This window comes from Macaca nemestrina, chromosome 3, assembly GCF_043159975.1.
Source record: "Macaca nemestrina isolate mMacNem1 chromosome 3, mMacNem.hap1, whole genome shotgun sequence".
Lineage (NCBI taxonomy): Eukaryota > Metazoa > Chordata > Mammalia > Primates > Cercopithecidae > Macaca > Macaca nemestrina.
In genome coordinates this window covers 6,104,278-6,124,201 of record NC_092127.1, presented here as the reverse complement: position 1 = coordinate 6,124,201, position 19,924 = coordinate 6,104,278, and the positions used below count along the sequence as shown (strand labels likewise).

General features: G+C 41.1%; 1 protein-coding gene across 9 annotated transcripts in view; it reads left to right on the top strand.

The window, feature by feature from the left end:
* Positions 1–19,924, top strand: part of LOC105466588 (storkhead box 2) — a 117,877-nt gene that overhangs the window by 69,675 nt on the left and 28,278 nt on the right. The window contains exons 1-2 of one of the 9 annotated variants that reach the window (XM_011715653.3): positions 4,619–12,800; positions 13,146–13,281. The exons of 4 other annotated variants lie outside the window; for them this stretch is intronic. Coding sequence is in view for 3 of the 5 variants with exons in the window: in XM_071092783.1 (XP_070948884.1) it covers positions 15,002–15,029 (28 nt within the window). In the remaining 2 variants the exon portion in view is untranslated. 4 more of the 9 variants (XM_011715650.3, XM_071092783.1, XM_011715654.3 and 1 more) reach the window with 4 other exon arrangements.

Genomic DNA, 19,924 nt, shown 5'->3' with positions numbered 1-19,924 from the left:
CTAAATGCTAGGAAATTAAACAACATACTTCTAAGTGATCTGTGAATCAAAGTCTCAGAGAAAGCAGAAAATATTTTGAAGTGAACAAAATTGAAAATGCAATATATCGTAATTCATATGAAGTGGCTAAAGCAGGACTTAGAGGGAAATATGGAGGATTAAACCCTCGTATTAGAAAAGAAAAAAAGAACTGCAGTGAGCAATCTAAGCTTCCACCTAAAGAAACTAGAAAAAGAAGAGAGCAAAACAAGTCTAAAGCAAGCAGAAAGAAGGAAATTTTATAAAGAGTAGATATCAATGAATTTGAAAACAACAATAGTGGAGAAAACCAATAAAATTAAACATCTGGTTTTTTAAGTATATCGAGAGCTGATAAACCTCTAGCCGGATTGACAAGGAAATATGACATAAATTACCAATGTAAGGCATGAAAGAGGGCATATCACTATAGTCCCCACAAAAATATAATAAGTAAATACCATCAACAGCTCTGTGCACATAAATTCAACAATATAGATGAAATGGACCAAATCCTAGAAAGAAGAGGTTACCAAAACTCACCCCAAAATCTCAATACATTTGGGGTGATATCTCAATACATTCAATTTATAATTAAATCTTTACCAAAAGCTCAAAAATCAAAACCTAAAAAATTCCAGGTCTGAATGGTTTCACTGGTAGAATTCTCTACCAAACCTTTATGGAAGAAATGATATCAATTCTATAAGATCTTTTTCAAAAAATCAAAGAGGAGGCAACACTTCCCAACTTGTTTTGTGAAGCCAGCATTATCCTGGTTACCAAACCAAAGAAAGTTAGTGCAGTAAAAGAAAACTACAGACCAATGTCTCTTAGGAACATAGATGCAGAAATCCTTCACGAAATATTAATATTAGTACATAGAATTAGACAATATATAAAAAGAATAACAAATCATGACCAAGTGGATTTAGCCTTGGAATGTAAGGCTAATTCAGCATTTGAAAATCAGTCAATGTAGGGCTGGGCACAGTGGCTCACACCTGTAATCCCAGCACTTTGGGAGGCCAAGGCAGGCAGATCACAAGGTCAAGAGATCAAGAACATCCTGGCCAACATGGTGAAACTCCATCTCTACTAAAAAATACAAAAATTAGCTTAGCATGGTGGCATGCGCCTGTAGTGCCAGCTACACAGGAGGCTGAGGCAGGAGAATTGTTTGAACTCGGGAGGTGGAGGTTGTAGCAAGCCTAGGTTGCGCCACTGCACTCCAGCCTAGGCAGTTGAGTGAGACTATGTCTCAGAAAAAAAAAAAGTCAATGTAATGTACCATATTAACATACTAAGGAAGAAAAAAAATCACATGATAATATTAACAGATTCAGAAAAAGCAGTTGACAAAATTCAACATACATTCATGATAAAAACTCTCAACAATCTATGTAGGATTAAAAGGAAACTTCCTTGACCTGATAAAGAACGTCCACAAAAATCTGCAGCTATGATAACAATAGACACTGCAGACTACTAGATGGGGAGGGAGGGAAGAAGACATGGATTGAAAACTACCTATGGAGTACTATGCTCACTACTTGGATGACAGGATCACTCATACCCCAAACCTCAGCGTCATACAATATACTCATGTAACAAACTTGCACATATACCCCCGTATCTAAAATAAAAGTTGAAGAAAAAGAAACCTGTAGCTAACATCATGCTTGGTGGTGAAAGACCTAATACCCTCCCTTTAAGACTGGAAACAGGGCAAGGATGTTCACATTTACCATTCGTGTTGAACACAATACTGAAGTTTTTATCCATTGGAATAAGGTAAGAAAAAGAAATGAAAGGCCTACAAGCTGCAATAAAACTGCCTATTTGCAAACAACTTGATTGACCATATAGATAATCCCAAGAAACTTACAGAAAAAGTTCCTAGAATGGCGTTGCCAGCTAGATGCAAGATTGTATAGCCAGTCTGGAAAATAGTTCAGTAGTTTCTTAAAATTTATTTTTATTTTTATAGATTTGGGGATATCAATGTAGTTATATTAAATGGATATATTGTGTAGTGGTAAAGTCTGGGCTTTTAGTGTAACCATCACCCAAACAGTGTACATTGTATCCAATAGGCAGTATAACAGGTAATATTTGATCCCTCACTCCCCTCCTACCCTCCTACCTTTCAGAGTCTTTAATGTCTGTTGTTCCACTCCACATGTCCCTATGCACTTGTTGTTTAGCTCCCACTTATAACTGTACTGTAAGTACAGTTTTTGACTTTCTGAGTAAGTTCACTTAGGATAATGGCCTCCAGTTCTATCCATGTTGCTGCAAAAGACATGATTTAATTCTTTTTTATGGCTGAGTAGCATTCCATTTCGTGTGTGTGTGGGTGTGTGTGTGTGTGTGTGGTGTGTGTGTTTGTGTGGTGTGTGTGTGTGTGTGTGTGTATCACATTTTTAGTCCAGTTATCTGTTAATGAACACTTAGGTTGATTCCATATCTTTCCTCTTATGAGTAGTGCTGCAGTAAACATCCAAGTGCAGGTGTCTTTTTGGTAAAATAATTTCTTTTCCTTTGGGTAGACACCCAGTAGTGGGATTGCTGGATCAAAGGTAGTTCTATATTTAGTTCTTTGAGAAATTGCCATACTCTTTTCCATAGAGGTTGTACTAATTTACATTCCCACAGACAGTGTATAAGCATTTCCTTTTCACCACATCCTCACAACATCTGTTGATCAGTGATGTTTTTCATATGTTTGTTGGTCTCTTGCCTGTTTTTTTGAAAAATGTCTGTTCATGTCCTTTGTCCATTTTTTAATGGGGTTACTTGTTTCTTTCTTGTTGAGTTATTTGAGTTCCTTGTAGGTTCTGGCTGTTAGCCCTCCATTGGATGCATAGTTTGCAAATATTTTCTCCCATTGTGTAGGATGTCTGTTTACCCTGTTGATTATTTCTTTTGCTGTGCAAAAGCTTTTTAGTTAAGTCCCATTGGTCTGTTTTTGTTTTTTGTTGCATTTCCTTTTGAGGACTTAGTCATAAATTCTTTGCTTTGACCAATGTCCAGAAGAGTTTTTCCTAGGTTTTCTTCTAGGATTTTAATAGTTTCAGGTCTTCTATTTAAATCTTTAATTCATCTTGATTTAATTTTTGTATATGGAGTGAGATAGGAGTCCAGTTCTATTCTTCTACATATTGGCTTTCCAATTTTCCCAGCACCATTGACTGAATAGGGTGTCCTTTCCCCAGTGTTGTATATTTTTGTCAATGTTGTCAAAGATTAGTTGGTTGTAGTTATATGGCTTTATTCCTTGGTTCTCTATTCTGTTCCTTTGATTTATGTGTCTATTTTTGTACTAGTACCATGCTATTTTGGTTACTATAGCCTTGTAGTATAATTTGCAGTCAGGTAATGTGATGCCTCCAGGAACTAAAAAAGAGCCTGAATAGCCAAAGCAATCCTACTTCAGTAGTTTCTGATGAAGTTAAACATATCCTTACCATATGATCCAGCAATCCCATTTCTAGTACATGCAACAGAGTGGATACATTTTAACATTAGGCTCAGTGAAAGAAGCCAGTCTCCAAAAGTTACCTGCTATATGATTCCATTTATATGACACTCTAGAAATGGCAAAATGATAAGGAAAAATAATATAACGGTGGTTTCCAGGGATTGGAAGTGTGTAAGGCACAACACAAAGGAGTTCTTTGGGGTGATAGAGCAATTCCATATCTGATTCTATCCCGAGCAATGGCAAGGAGGCAAATCTACACATGTGTTAAAACTTACAGAATTTGTACATCAAAAGAGGCCTCAATTTTGTATATGTTAATTTTTAAAATTATATTAAAAATATGAATTTTCTTGGCAAAAGTGAATGGTACCCAATTTTATTATTCTGTTCTCGCATTGCTGTAAAGAAATACCTGAGACTGGGTAATTTATAAAGAAGAGAGATTTAATTGGCTTGTGACTCTGCGGGCTGTAGAGGAAGCACGGCAGGATCTGGTTCTGGTGAGGCCTCAGGGAACTTACAGTCACGGCAGAAGGCGAAGGGGGAGCCAGCATGTCGCCGTGTCTCCATGGCCAGAGCAGGAGAAACAAAAAGGTTGGGGGTGCAGGGGGTAGGTGCTACACACTGTTAAACAACCAGATCTCACAATAACTCACTCACACACTATCACAAGAACAGTTCCGAAGAGATGGTGTTAACTCATTCATGAGAACTCCGCGCCTATGCTCCAGTCACCTCCCACCAGGCCCCACCTCCAACATTGGGAATTAATTACAATTTGACATGAGATTTGTGCAGGGACACCAATCCAAACCATATCACCGATATTCTTCTGATTGCCTATTGATTAACCAGATCAGTACTGTCCAGTATAACTTTCTGAGATGATGAAAATGTTGTCTATCTGCTCCGTCCAGCATCGTAAATACTAGTTACATGTAGCTATTGAGCACTTGTAATAATATTTTATTATTATTTTAAATATTAGGAGCTAACAATATTAGTTCCTAATTTTCGGTTAATTTAAATAAAATTAAATATGAGTTCCTCAGAAAGTTCGATACCACACTGTGGCATAAACTTTTTCTGCCCTAAGTTCTTATAATCAATGTTCTAAGAAGACAAGGAAGGAAAAGATGAAAGTAATAGGAGAAAAACTGAGAGCTTATGATTTTTTAGTTAAAAATCCAGATTCTAAATGTATTATTAGGTCTTATATTTCAGGTCTTATGTTAGTTCCTCGGGAACTAATATTTTAGACCTGGTCATGCCGAGTTCACCTTTGTGATGAGAATGTTTGGCCAGTGTTATTCCTGAGGAACTAATATTTTAATTTTATTTAATTTAAGTTAACTTATAATTAAAGAGCCACACACACCTAGTAGCTACTCGATTTGACAGCACAAATATTGATGACTCTATAATCACTGTGATCTTAGAAAACAAATTATGTTATTTTTATTCATTCAGAGAGATAAATTATGATGAGTTTTTACTTTTTGACATCAGGATTTTATGACATTTTCTAGCTTTATAAACAAAAATGCATGATCCAGCTTCCATGAGGTGATATAGGGAGGTGATACTGAGGATGAGGCTCATGTACATTAAAGATGTTAGTGGGAGTGTAGAAGTTTGTGATTGTGATATGAAAGGTATAGGGGAGACCAAAGCCCAAATAACATTTATTTTTAAGCCAGCGAATATTGGGTTGTTTTTGGGTGCTGAAAGTAACTATACTTTCACCAGGTGAACACAACAGTCCGGATCCTGTTGTCATCCTTGTCAGTAGGGACAGAGGTGGACATTAGGAGCCTGTCCCCGGATGCGGAGGCGTCAGGAAAGCAGCCCTGGGAAGGCCCCTGCAAACCCCCCTGAACTGGTGTTCCATTGTGGCTTGCCCCTTCCAGCTGGTTCCATTGGGGACTGTGAGAAGTACAAATTCAGCCTGGTCGTGCCGAGTTCAGCTTTGTGATGAGGATGTTTGGCCGGTATTTCTTTACTTTACACTCTGTCTGGACTTAGTTTGGAGTGATTTTTTTCCCTCTTATTCATAGTTTTTTTTTTTTAGAAGTATTGTGATACTTTCTTTTCATGTATGTTTACTTTTCATTCCTCACTTAATTGGAAGCACCTTGAGGTCAGAGGTTGATTCTGTTGCTATGTCTGCTTTGCAAAATTATGGCAGTCTTTGCAACCTTCATATTTCTTTCCTGATTCCATCTTGCAGAGAAGGAATGCAACCCACAGAGAGGATAACTTAGTTCTAATTAAATAACCCAGTGACAAAGTAACTCAGTTTCTCAGCTCTTTGACCTTCTAACTAATTCCAGCTAAAAGAGCTCTAGGACTCCTTGGTGGTGTATGTTTAAAGCAACAGAAATACTGATGATAGTTTTGAAAACTAATTGGAAAATGCCATTTTTAGGGTGTATTTTTAGATGTAGTTGTTGTTTCTCAAATTGGGGGCATATTTGTCCCAAGGGATTGGGGCCATACTCTGGCAGGTTTATACAACCTCCAGATAAATGTGGATGGTCTCCCTAAGGGGTCAGTTCACTTGTACATTTTGGAAAGTAATATTGAATGGTGTTCATTGTAAACAAAGTTTTAAACTTTTGTTATTAGGACAATCAGGGGTCTATCAGAGTAGAATGCATATACTGTGTGAATTTCAGGGCGTCTTCACAGTAGAATCTAACTGTTCTTCCTCTGCATATTGGGGGCTTCTGTGGGCCTCCACCATTATCCTCTGCAGTGTAAATACAGATACTAGATAGAAACGTCTGAGATATACTCAGGCGTGTTTTAACCCAGTAGGTTGGAAAGAAATAGACCATAAATCCAAATGCTATGTAATCATATTGTAATGGAGAAGGGCAACATTTCATTTTTCTGTGCTGTCTCATCGTTTTCTTATTGTTTAATGTTAAAACAGCAATTTAGAGTCTGGCTTTTTAACTGAAAAATCATAAGCTCCTCAGTTTTCCCTCATTTTACTTTCATCTTTTCCTTACGTGTCTTCTCTGGATATTGATTAGACAAACTTAGGGCAGAAAAATAGTTTATACCATAATGTGGTATGGAAAACATTGGATATCTGCACACTTAATGTATAATTTTTTATCCAAAGTGCACCTGGGGCCGGGCGCAGTGGCTCACGTCTGTAATCCCAGCACTTTGGGAGTCTGAGGCAGGAGAATCACTTGAACCCAGGAGGTAGAGAGGTTGCAGTGAGCTGAGATTGTGCCACTGCACCCCAGCTTGGGCAACAGAGCGAGACTCCGTCTCAAACAAAACACAACACAACACAAAGTGCATCTGGAAAAGCCTTAGAGTCGACTTTTCTTTTACTATATTTTACAAGGAGGTGTTGTGGAGTAACGGAGGGACACCAGCACTGAGAATCAGGGGACCTCAGTGCTGGTTCTGGTTTTGCCAGTAAATCTTTGCAACCTGGGCAAGTCACCTTCCCACTTTGGGCTCTAGGATTATATTCGATCAAGTAATGGTGTACTAGATGTCTTTCCGTGTCTCCTCCAGCTCTCACCTGCACTCATTCAGTGTTCCCAATCCTATGAGAATTGACTGATCCAAAGACTTTTGAGAATTTAAGTAACAGAATAGCAATGTTCTTCACTTCATGTTCATAGTGATGCTCCCTAATACTTGTAAGAACACCAAGTGTATTTTTTTAAATATTTAGTTTTCTTGCATATGCAGTGCAAGGAAATCTTACCCAATTTAATTGAAATGGTTTCTTCCACCATTACAAATATGCACTTAAACGTAGTCAATCCTGGACTATAAAGGCCCTGAAAATGTAGGAACTTTCTGTTTTCCAAACTGCTTTTGTTGAGTTTTTAATTTGTGTCTTTTTTTTTAAATCAATTTTATGCAACTAAGAAAGTCTAATCTGTTATTGGTGCCCAGGGGTTTTTGTTTAGAGAATTTCTCCTCTTCCCTTTATTTCTCAGTTTGCGCTAATATTCTACCCTGGGCACTATTCCAAATGTCAGGCTACTGCTAGAGCACAGATAGTCTTTTCGATAGATGCTGAGGAGGTAGTGTTAGGTGCGTTGTAAAACTCCTAGAAATGCATTTCTGATAGAATTCCAGGATTTCATGTTGGAAATGTCGGATAGTACTTTTGTGAAACAGGGAAGTTATCTATAATTTTTATAAGCACCTCTCTCTGCTCCTCTCCGTTCCCTGGTTGAGCACTCTCCATCTTGTCCACTCTCTCACAGTAGGCTTTTACCTTGCCTCAGTAATTATCTTTTCCTTTGCATGAATCCTATACCCTGTTGCCTGCATAACCTAAACATTCAGCATGAGGAACATCTCCCTTGTAGAAACCTTTAATGCCATTCTCCATGTATTTAATGTTATCTTTATCCCTGCCTGACTGACTCTTTGGCCTCGTTGCTACCAATCTCCTTCATAGAATCCCTTCAACCTAGCCATGCTGATTCTACCACCAGCCACTCTCCAAAACATCTTAGACTGTCTAACCACATCATCTCTGTTCATCCTGCCTTGCTGCCTGGAAAGCCACTCTCATCTTTCCTCTTCTCACCCCTTTACTCGCCCATCCTGCGGGGCCGCCTCAGTGCCTCTTCCTTCCTGAAGCACCTCTCAGTTCCCTCCATGCTTCCTTGATGGTGCTTTTCTCATATCAGAAATAACCATCTTTCTTTATTCTCCTGGCCCTCTTTCCCTCTTTGCCTTGAATGACACAGATGCTGATGTTGAACAATGAATATAGGAGTGGTACCCATTCATCGTTACTCTGACCTCAGCCATACGCTAGGATCTCACGTGCTGTATTTTATAAGTGTGTTTTGACTCAAAAGGAGGTTTAGTGGAATATTGTCACAGACTAGGATTGTTTTCTCCCTGATTGGTGCAGTCTTGAAAAGGGGAGAGAATCTTGACACCACAGACTTCTGAGCTGTGATAGGAGGCCAAGAAGTCCCTGGGGGAAGCCGCGTGTGACCATATTGTCAGCATCGCTTCCCTCCTGGGAGCCGCCATGAACTTATAAATGTTTTTGGAGAATGAAGGTGTCATGCTTCTTTGGGAGGAAACTTACTAAGGGCCATCTAGCAAATGCCAAGTGAAATTCATTGCAAATATAAAATGGGCCATTTTCCTATCCATTAAAGACTGTTCTTTAAATTTTTTTTTGATTAATTAATTTTTAGAGACAGGATCTTGCTGTCTTTCCCAGGCCTGAAGTGCAGTGGTGCAATCATAGCTCACTGCAGCCTTGAACTCCTGCCCTCAAGTGATCTTCCTGCCTCCCAAAGTGCTGGGATTACAGGCAGGAGCCACCGTGTGCCACATTCTGAATCTGACCTTGGACCACCTCTCTTACCTCCTCTTCCTCTGCTTCCCAGTAATGAACCCTCAGCCCCAGGCAGGCCCGCCTGCCTTATGAACCCCACCTCCCCTGCATCCACACCTCCACACCTTGTCCATGCTTCCTGTCTGCAGGTCAGTCCTCTCCTTCCTTCAGCATAGATTTAGGGTCTGCTGTTGGCTAGGCACTTTCAGGGATATAGCTGCAAACGCAAAACATGCAAAAAACATCCCTGCTCACGGAGCTTATGTTATGACATATGGGCTGCGCTTTCTCTTTTCTTTCACCTGTCCAGATTCTAGAACAAGTTTGCCTTTCCCTGGAAGCCATTGCTGACTGTTTTGACCCTGGTTCTTTTCTTCAGAATTCTTGGGGGCACTGGTTACTTGTTCCTCCCCTTTGAAATACACTGCCTTGTATTTTTGCAGTTTTTATATGTGAGTATCTTACCTCCTCAAGTATATCTTAAGCTTCTTGAGGGCAGACACCATGTCATTTGTCCATGAGAGAGTGTGCACCAAGGTTCCTATACTGCATATGTACAAGACCTTAAAGATTTAAATTCCCAAACTGACCATAGGACTTTGCAATTAGTCACCTGATAAATATTTTTAATTGTTTTAATGATATTTATTGCTCTCTGCTTTTTCAAGTGGAGCAGCTCTAAGAGCATGTGAGACCATTAGTCATCAAGCATTTATTAAGATCCTCCGTGTGTCACTATGTGGCGCTACTATTTAATCTACTGCCAAGGACGCAGGCAAGTGCCAAGCACAACCTCTGCCCACACCTCATCAACTGAGCAAATCACCTCTGCGGTTCTCTGTGTGATGTTTGTAAATCTTTACTGTAACACCGAAGCTGTTACTCAAAGATGCAAGAGGCACGGGGCAAGGAGGAGGACTGCTAATGATGGCTGCGTGTGATTCTTGAGCTCATCTTGCCGTCAGACACCAAGATCTAAAGCATCAGCAGACCTTTCTTGTCTTTATTTCTCAGTGGAGGCCAATGGTGCCCATTATGAAACCCATCGTACTCTCCGTAGGGCAGCAAGATGAGCTTGTGGTGGTTTTGCCTGACCGTGTATACTTTTCCCCATGGTCCTTCAATAAAAGTCTGCTGGGGGGGCAGTCGTCAGGGGTCATAGATCCCAGCAGAGGCAATTCCTACGGGAGATCCCACCTGTGAACTTACCTCATTGGTCCATGTGCCAAGTAAGCAGATTGGCTTCAGTTTAAATTTAAAAATTGCGATATAGGTTTTAACATTTTTTGTTTACAGTGGCTTTTTTATTCTAATAATCAAGAGGTAGCACGTGTTGTTGAAAGAACAGACTTTCAACAGCAATGGTTGTTGAAGATGATGTAGAAAGTCTGTAGAACAGCATACATAAAAGGGTAGAAGGTAAAATTGACTTTCAGTGGCTGAAAGAACAGACTCGAGAGCCAGCTGCCTTGGGTTCAAATCCTGTCTCTGCTGTTTACCAGCTCTACAAGCTTCAGGAAGACAGTTCCCCTCTTTAGGTGGGGATCACCCCAGTACTTAACTTCCAGAGTCCTTCTGAAGATTATGTGAGTTTCTAAATACAGACATACTAGGCCCATATATAGATGAAAACATGCATGCTTGGATATTAGAAATTATGACTACATTTTTATTTGTGCATTCTCATCCCTTTTCTTCGAGTATTTGGATTTTTTTTTCTTTCTCCACATATTTAACCTTTCGTAGATTATAGAAGAAACTTGTGTCTTTAACTGTCAGGAAGTGGTGCAGTGACCCAGGGCTTCCCAGGAGGCTCTTACATTGCTAGGACTACAGATATGTCTATTTAGATCTGAATTTTGTAATACATTTGTTCTGCGCGTCCATCATCGCATTCTTAAAGTGCGTGTGCTTATTAGGCACGCTGTCTGACCTCACAGTGATCAGACCAAGCCCCACAGGAATAGGCTGGATTAAGTGCATTTGGGTGGATTTATGAACAACAACACAGCCACCCTTAAAGAAGTTTGACAAAAGGTGAGTGACTTTGGTTGGAGGCCCTGGTGCTGGGCCCTAGGCTCTGTCTGTGGCATGGATGAGGAGCTACTGGCTTATCAAAGAGGAGAGAAAATCATACACTAGAAAGGAAAATCAAGACCGTATTTGGTTAAATAAGTGGAGAGAAAAAAAAACAAATACTTGAAGAAAACGGATGAGAACATATAATAAAAATGTAGTCATAATTTCTAATATCCAAACATGTATGTTTTCATCTATATATGGCCTATTATGTCCTTATATGCTTCTGATCAAGCATACAAGGTAAAATTGATGAGGCTGTTAAAAAGTGCAGCAGTAGCAGTTGGTGTGGAACACATTCTCAAGGGGGTCACAGGGTGACAGATAGTCCAGGACAGGGAGGACATAGTGCCACAGGGAGAACTCAGCAGGAGGATGCCACATCATCAGAGGGAAATTGATACACCAGACCAGAGCAAAGGGGGGACCCCAGGAGGGCAGAGGATGTGAAAAGCGTCAGGCGGTTGAGGGCATGGAAGACGTTTTATTTAATAACATTCAAAGCAAGCATCTCAGTGGATCAGTAGATGAATATATAGTCTGCGTGCCTGCCAAATGTCCCAGACTCTAGGCAACTAGAGAAGAGCTGATCTGGGCACGGGGACCTGGTTAGTGTTTGTAGCTGTCAGATGGGTGATGGCGCACAAGAGGGTTACACATTTTGTAGCCTACCAAGGACAGAATGGGTGTCACTGTGCCGGGGTGAGAAGAGACGCTGATTTGGACTCAACTCGCAGCGGGGCCTTTGCCAGAGCCTGAGCTCTGTGGGTGTAGGTTTTGGAGGACAGGCTGAATCACCGGAGTCAGGAGAGAATAGGATGCTTCCAGGATTTTAGCCTGGAGACCCACATGGGGACCCCTGTAACTCTGAGTTTCAGGGGTGCCTTACCAAGAGCTTCAGTGCATTTCCCGTCTTTGCTGGCACCCTACATTTTGTGCCCCTGGTAGCTGACCTGCTGGATTCATGAGGATGTGGGAGAATTTGCTGCACAGTCATCTGCCACGCACCTCTGTGGGCTTCTGAGAATGGGATAATTTTTTGGTTACCTGGATCCTGAGTGGAGGCAGCAAGATGTGCCTGTTTTGATGTTACTGCGTTTGGGAGAGTTTGGCAGTAGCACTTCCACTGCCGTGGGATTCGTTTCCTTAGCCTCTCTGACTCCATTTTTCTCTGGCTTTTATGTGGCTGCTCTACTCCTTCCATTCTGTCCTCTCTCTCAAGTGCCGCCCCCGTTTTCCTCCTGAGATGTTTACGTGTTGCTTCTCGCACTCTAAATAAAGACAATGTTTTCTCTGCTGGCATAAGTTCCCCTGTGTGTGTGTGTCGGTGTGTAAATGCATGTCCACAGGTGAGCGTGGCACCCATAGTGCAATGAAAACGACATTTTTATGCAGATACATGGTTCATTTTCACCTTGCTGATCTTAGCGGTAGGCATTTTTAAGAAAAGACGGAGGACACAGCCACCCCCCAAATCCCATGAATCCTGCTTCTCGGTGCGATTGGAGTTGTGTTGTAAGCGCAGGAGAGGCTCCTGCTGAGAGCGAGTTCCTGACATAGTGACCTCATTCCCAACGCCGCCCTCCTCGCAGCGGCAGAAGCCGCGCTGGCTGGTGCTGGGCGAGCTCTGCCGCTGCCCGGACCGCGAGCCTGACGGCTGTGTGTCGGGAATAAAGAGACCCAGGCTTGCAAAGACTTGCACGGCGACTGGAATTTATGACAAATAGCTCACTGCAGCTAAACTTTGATACAGTGTGCAGTAGAACCGCCTGTTACACACAGAAGGGAGATGCGTCCTTCGTCACAATGCAAAGCCAGCCTTAACACAAAAATAGGAAAATGTGGCAGGTCTCTGATTACGGACTGGTGAGTATATGACGCCAGATCAATTTTAATGTGTGTGTGTGCTCTCTTCAAGCATCTGGAGGTATGTGCCCTTTTTACCTTTTTCATGATTAAAAAATATGAGTTGGTGCTAATGCATGGGAGGGGACCTGGGCCCCTAGAGAGGAGAATGTGCCCCTCGCCACCCCTCGCCTGGGGTACATTCCGACCTCGCGTCTCCGCACTGCACAGACAAAGGAGCCTGCACAGACAAACAGAGGCTGTAGCTTTTCTTGGAGCGATGACTCATTTCAGTTCACAAAGGATTCTGGGCAGGGCAGTGAGAAGTCAGGTTGGCTGATCCATCCCTGTGACTTCACTTTGCAGAGAACAAGCGGAAGAGGAGTGACACTGCAGATTCCGAGGCATTGCAGTGGGATGTTGGCTCAGCAAGTGGCTGTGATGTATGGGATAGGCATGGAACAGGATTCCAGCTGTTCCGTGCAAATAAGATAAAAGAATGGTAAAGAGGATTCCTTTTTTTTCCCCTCCTCAAAACGTTACCAGCAAAGTACATTCACAAAGCCTTTTTAAGGTGCCTTTTGCCAGCTTTTGAACTGAACTTGTACCAGTACCTCAAGCCCTGAATTGTAAGAAGAGCTGAGAGTTCTGGAACTCGTTTTTAAAAAGTAGATCTACGAAGGTAAAGTACCAGATTCCTGTCGTGTTCCACAGGCCCTCAGTAGCCAATCTGAAATGCTCATTTAGGATACTATGACTTGAAAGTTTACTCTTTCTTCTTATTCCAGATTCTAGGACGTCCGTTTCTGTTACTGGCTCCTTCTTGTGCTTGGATGCAACCCCCTAGCATGCACCAGGCTTTAGCGTCAACGCTACCTGGGGGATGGAGCCAGTCCAGAAAGGGTCAGGTAGGTTTCCCCTGCTTTTATTTCAAGAGTTGTTGTGTGCAAAGGAATATGGTGAAATGTTGGCACCACCTGTGAAGAGGGTGCACGGTCCTCTGAAAAGTCTTGCTGTTGCACTCTTCCCCCAGCCTCAATCTTAGGCAGTCCAGGTCCTCCCACTGTGGGCTGCTCACCACACATGACCTCACCAGCACGGGTCATCCCAGAGCTGCTCACGGGGACGAGAAGTCCACAGCAGCAGGATTTGCCAATAGGAAATAATCAGACTGCTCCAGATTTCCCTCAGCTATATATCTGTCTCGCTTGCTGCTCTGAGGGAGACATTCAGTAAATAGTATTTGACATTTTTTCTGGGGATTTTTTTTTTTTTTTTGGTTTGGTTTGGTTTTATTTTTTGAGACAGAGTTTTGCTCTTGTTGGCCAGGCTGGAGTGCAATGGTGCAATCTCGGCTCACTGCAACCTCTGCTTCCCGGGTTCAAGCGATTCTCCTGCCTCAGCCTCCTGAGTAGCTGGGATTACAGGCATGCACCATCACGCCCGGCTAATTTTGTATTTTTAGTAGGGATGGGTTTTCTCCATGTTGGTCAGGCTGGTCTCGAACTCCCGACCTCTGTTGATCTGCCTGCCTTGGCCTCCCAAAGTGCTGGGATTATAGGCATGAGCCACTGTGCCCGGCCTTGACATTTTTTCTTACCAATTAATATACAGTGCCTGAAATTTTGTGTACTGTTTGGCCTGTTAACCTACATGCAATGCACTAAAATCCAAGAAAGCCTGATTTATGTACCCAGGGACTGTTTCCAAGACTCACATCATATTGAAGCTGCTATTAACTACTAAGGAAGTAAGCATATTTCATCATAGTCTGCTTCAGGATTCAGATTATGACAGAGCTGTTTTCTTACAACATCCATGGACTTTTCACACAAAAGCTTTTTAAAAAAACATGACAACAAAATGGTAAATTTTGGTCCTCAAAGGTACATTACATGCTTCATTTCCAAAATGAGACTTGGCACATCTGAAAGCATGGCTTTACCACCTCATCACATGGTTGGTTTCAGTACTGTTAAAGATATTTCTGAGAGTGGTGAATCCTGTATGTAATTGGTAAGAATTTTTAGAACATTTTTAAAGGCAGATATTCAAGACCCCTCGAACATCTTTCTCTTCACAGTCACATCCATCCCATAGCTCACCCTCTCACAGAAGAAAAGAAAGCATCTTTCCTTTCTTCATTGTCAGAGCTCTCTTCTTTCTGCATAGCAGTTTATATCTTCAGAGCAACGTCGAGGATGCTGAGTCAGGTTTAAAGGATGTTTGGTCAGAAAAAACACAAGCGCGGTATGTTGCAAATACAGTTCCATCATGTCCTCACACCCATCAATTCTACCCATCCTCAAAGACCTGTTCGAAATCTCTCTCCCCTGGAAAGTTCTCCTAATCATCCCAACAAGAGGTCATTTCTAAATCCTCGAAACTCCCATTATAGAGTTAATTTTCTAGTCATTCATGTGTTTTCTTGCTATAGCTCTTCTAAGGGTTTTGAACAGCAGTGTATATATTTCATGATTGTTTATAGATTTCACATTGTATATCTTGTATTCCCACCTAAATTGTAATCTCACTGAAGGCAGAGATCAAGATTTATGCTTTTTTCTGCTCTCTACATCTCCTAGCAGTTCCCTACACATGGAAACCTTTCAAAAAATAGTTGAATAGGAAGAGGGAAAGTTTAAAAAGCAGGAATTTTTTTTTTTTTTTTTTTTTTTTTAGTCATAGAGGGTTAGAATGATCTGGTTTTGCTAATTTTAAGAATCTTCGTCTTCACAGGGTATATTCAGGCTAAGGCGGACCTCAGGAGTCATGCATACCACTCTAGAAGTTGTGATGGTTCTTACCTTGAGGCAGTGTCACAGCCGGGAAAGCTGCCTTACTCTGCTTGTAAAGGACTGTTACCGTTAAGGACAAGTGAGCATGTGAGGCCCTTAAATATGGACACTGATCATGGTTTACTTGAATTGTATTGGACAAGCCATCCTTAAGTTACAAGGAGTATGCGAAATTCGGGAAGTTCATGTGAAAGTCACTTTTTTGACTCCTACAGGACATTTTCCTTAGAAGAGAGCCAGAATGGTTACTAATAATTCAAGTCATATCAGAAATTATTCAACTTCTAGTGTCACTGATTTTTAGTACTAAAAGCACTTATTTAAGTGCTGAGTTTCCTCTCCCTTTCTTAGGTAATGGATTGGCCCAACCTAAGTTTTGAAATAGGTCAACATCCTTTGATATCCTTGTAACTCTCTATCCACACTCTTTCCCATCTCCTAGTGCCTTTTTCTCTCCAAAGTCCCTAGTGTGATGCATGTTTGCACTCTCAGCCTGGAGATGCATCCCAAATGCTATGTATTCTACATATCTGATTAAAGTGATCTGATTAAACTACTTCATACTAGTGTAAGAAAGAATTCTGCACTCTTAACCTTCCCGAAGACATTTTAGTGTTTTTAAAAAGGCTATTTTTAGGACCAAACAAATTTTCCCTTGGTAGAAAATCAAACATGGTAAATGAGTAAACTGGATAAATCTAGATGGGCTTGGGGAAGATTTTTTTTTTTTTTTTGATGGAGTCTTTCCTTGTCGCCCAGGCTGGAGTACAGTGGCATGATCTTGGCTCACTGCAACCTCCGCCTCCCGGGTTCAAGTGATTCTCCTGCCTCAGCCTCCCGAGTAGCTGGGATTACAGGCATCTGCCACCACGCCTGGCTAATTTTTGTATTTTTAATAGAGATGGGGTTTCTCCATGTTGGCCAGGCTGGTCTTGAACTCCTGAACTGAGATGATCCACCCACCTCGGCCCCCCAAAGTGCTGGGATTACAAGCGTGAGCCACCGTGCCCAACCAGGGAAGGTATTTTTAATACTAGTTACTATTTATTAAATATGTATTAGGTCTCGGGGACAGGGTAAGCACTCAACATCCATTATCTCATTTAATCCTCTCAGTGAGTCTACGAGGTAAACATCAGTATGTATACTTTACAAAAGAAGAAATTGAAACTCAAAAAATTAAATAATTTGCCCCAAATCACACAACCAATGAGGAGCAGAACTGGGCTCTGAACCTAGACTTTTGACTACAAAGCTCATGGCCTTTATCACCATCTTGTAATGCTGAACTGAAGAGAGAAAAGTTACTTAATTGTACATGGACTTGGAAGTTTCCTCTGTGTATCTGATCTGATCCTCCATCCTTTCTTTCATGCCTCTGAATTCTTACATAGGCCTTTCATAATGACCTCCATCGCAGTTGGAAGGGGTAGGAGGGTGTTCAGTTTTAGGGGGGTTGGTGGCAGTCAATCAGTATAATTTTGTTGTAATATGGGAACTGTCAACCTGTCCATATTTGTAGTTTATTTAATTAGGCCTTCCTGTCCTATTACAATTATATTTTACAGAAATCAGTCCCACTACTGTTGTCATCCCTAAACTGATGAAGCAGAGAATACAAAGACTGAGAAACAGCTCTGGTGATTCTCACTTAAAAGGAGGGAAAGTGAATGTGTGACCTAGAGTTGTTAGACTGATTTATAAGCTGAAGCTGGGAAATATCATCAGTGGAAATTGGAGCATCTAATGTCTAGTGTTAGGCCAGGTTATGCTGCAGAATGAACATGGAAGAGAAGTACAGGGTGGCTTAAAATAGGAATTCATGTTCTGTCCTATGTGATGCACTTAAGGAAAAGGAAGACGTCATATTACTCAGGTGCTCTTGTTGGTCAGGTGCTTTGCAGAATTTCAGGACATCTGGGAGATCTTGCTAATTGTTGTCATCTAGGACTGGTACTTCATCATCATTTTATCCCTGTTGCTAAATGGCTTTAACTTCATTCTGGTTGAAGGACTGGAGCACAAGTGGCAGCTGGTGTTGGAAAACATCTCGTAAGGTAGCAGGGCCTTGCCTCTTCTTGTCTATGTATGTAGGACCTTTTGATTCTACATGCGTTTGAGGACCTACCGTGTAAAAGCATTCGGCTAGGTTTATTCCATGTGCCTAACATATACCACCCTGGACGCAGTTGATGGGTTATAGTGGGGAGCCTTAGCAAAGGCATTAATTATGGAAGCCTCTGATTGGTCCCAGGGCTCATATTTCTATCCTACCTTTTCTGCTACGCATCTCTTGCAAATAGCTAAATGGTCCAATAAAAGTTTTAGTTGTTCCTATCAGAGATGTCAGGAATCACCTCTGGCGATGGGGAAGGTGGCTCTTGGCCAGGGCGCTCTCACCCACCCCTTCCCATGGATGGCCCCTTTCTGCCTGACTCTCTACCCTTTCTGCCTTGTCTGTCTCTGCTTATTCTGTGATAACCTTTTTACCTCTAGTCAAATCTGAGTAACAAGAGCAATAGCTAATATGACTCACAAAAGGTTGCGGACTGGGAAGATCATGAGTTTCCTCTGTAGACCAATGAGCCAATTAATTCGTCACTTCACCTAGTGGCATTAGACAGACTGATCAGCACAAAGGCTTGGGTGATGTGGGGGACGTTAACTCATTCTTTTTGGTGCCCTTAGCCACCATGGTTACTGTTGTTTAACTCTACTCCCATTAGAAGTTTCTTAGTAAGTAATAGCTAATGGACACCTGTATTTCAGTATGATTGATGGGTGTCTTCTGTTTATGCTGTCTTTTGATTAAAATGATTTACTCAAATAATAGCTTAGGAATTGGACCTGCTTTAAGATACCCATTAGGTGTTGAAGTAAAGCATTAGGAAACATTTAAAAAGTTGTTATAGAATCTCTAAATATTCTAAAATTCCTTTTCTATGCTGTTTCCTTCGTTGACTATTGCCAACAGGCTCAGCCTTCAACTTTTGAAATCAGTGGCATTTGAAACAAACCTACAGTAAACTGGTAAAAGTGCCTTTTCATTGCCAGTTTTCTTCTGAATGTTAAATACAAACATTGGAAAGTCAAGAATAGTAATCTGGTTTCAAAGGAAAGCTGCTTAAAACGCAGGAGCATGTGAGGTAACGGGAGCCGTCTACTCTGCCCCACCATATGGGTGCTGTGGTCTTCCAGAGAGCGCATAGAAAAGAAGTATGTGTGTGTGTTTTTTTTTTTTTAGAAGAGCTTTTTAAAAAATATTGTAGTAGGCCTTCTGTTAAAAGAACCAAACAGCATTAATACATAAAATTGGGGTTAATAAATTGAATTAAATTGTAAAACACAAGATTTGTCTGAGGCGCTGCACGGAGAAGTTGTTCACTTAACTGTAACCTCAGAAAGCAGGTGATTTCCCCAAACCCAAGGGCATATAAGATAACACCTGGCAAATGAATCTGAAGAGTTTGTTGAGAGGAATAGAGTTGTGTTGTCGCCATGCCCATAGTGCATTTTACAGGCATGTTTGACTATTTTTATGAGGAATCACAATATCCACTACTTGTGGTGATTTTATTGGCATCTATAATTTTAACTTGAGTGTTAATTTTGGCAGTACAGAGAACAGAAGGGGCACACATTAGTTCTGAGGAACAAAGCTGAGCAAGACTTTGAATTTAGAAAGAGAAAATGATGAAGCCTTTATTGTAAGGAAAAAAAAATTACTAGCCAGTATATGGAGCCATTTCTTTGAAAATTAAAGCCTAACTTTTTCAGATCCGATGAGTGTTAAAATAGTTTCCCCAGCATGATGGAAACAGAGCTAGACACCCGTACTATATGATGCTTTTATGCCAGAATTCTGCTGCATTGATATAGGATCATAGGATTTAGGAGCCTGAAGGAACCTTTGAAATCATTTCATCCAAACTCTCATTTTACAGATGAGGAAACAGGCACAGAGCGGATAATTGTATTTTGTTTTAAGAGACTGGATACTTATCAAAATATCTCTCAAATGCTTTTTGTATAGTGGGAATTTCCCAATTATAAACTAGTACAGTTTCAGAACCGCATTTGTAAGTGAGTTGTTTTGGTACAAGAACTTCATTAATGTCAAAGATAACTCTTCAACCCAGAGAATAGATTACATTCACATTTGCAATGAAAAATAGCACCTTAAAAGGAAAACAAGATAATTCTTACGGAATGTTGGTGCTTGAAAAAAAAATTATTTAAAGAAAGCTAAGATAGAGGATGGAGGCTAGTACTTTCCAGGCTGTTTGCTGTGATGCAGTTCACCTGGGGAAATTCTGGCTTTCCTTTTCTTACACAGTTGTATGAGGA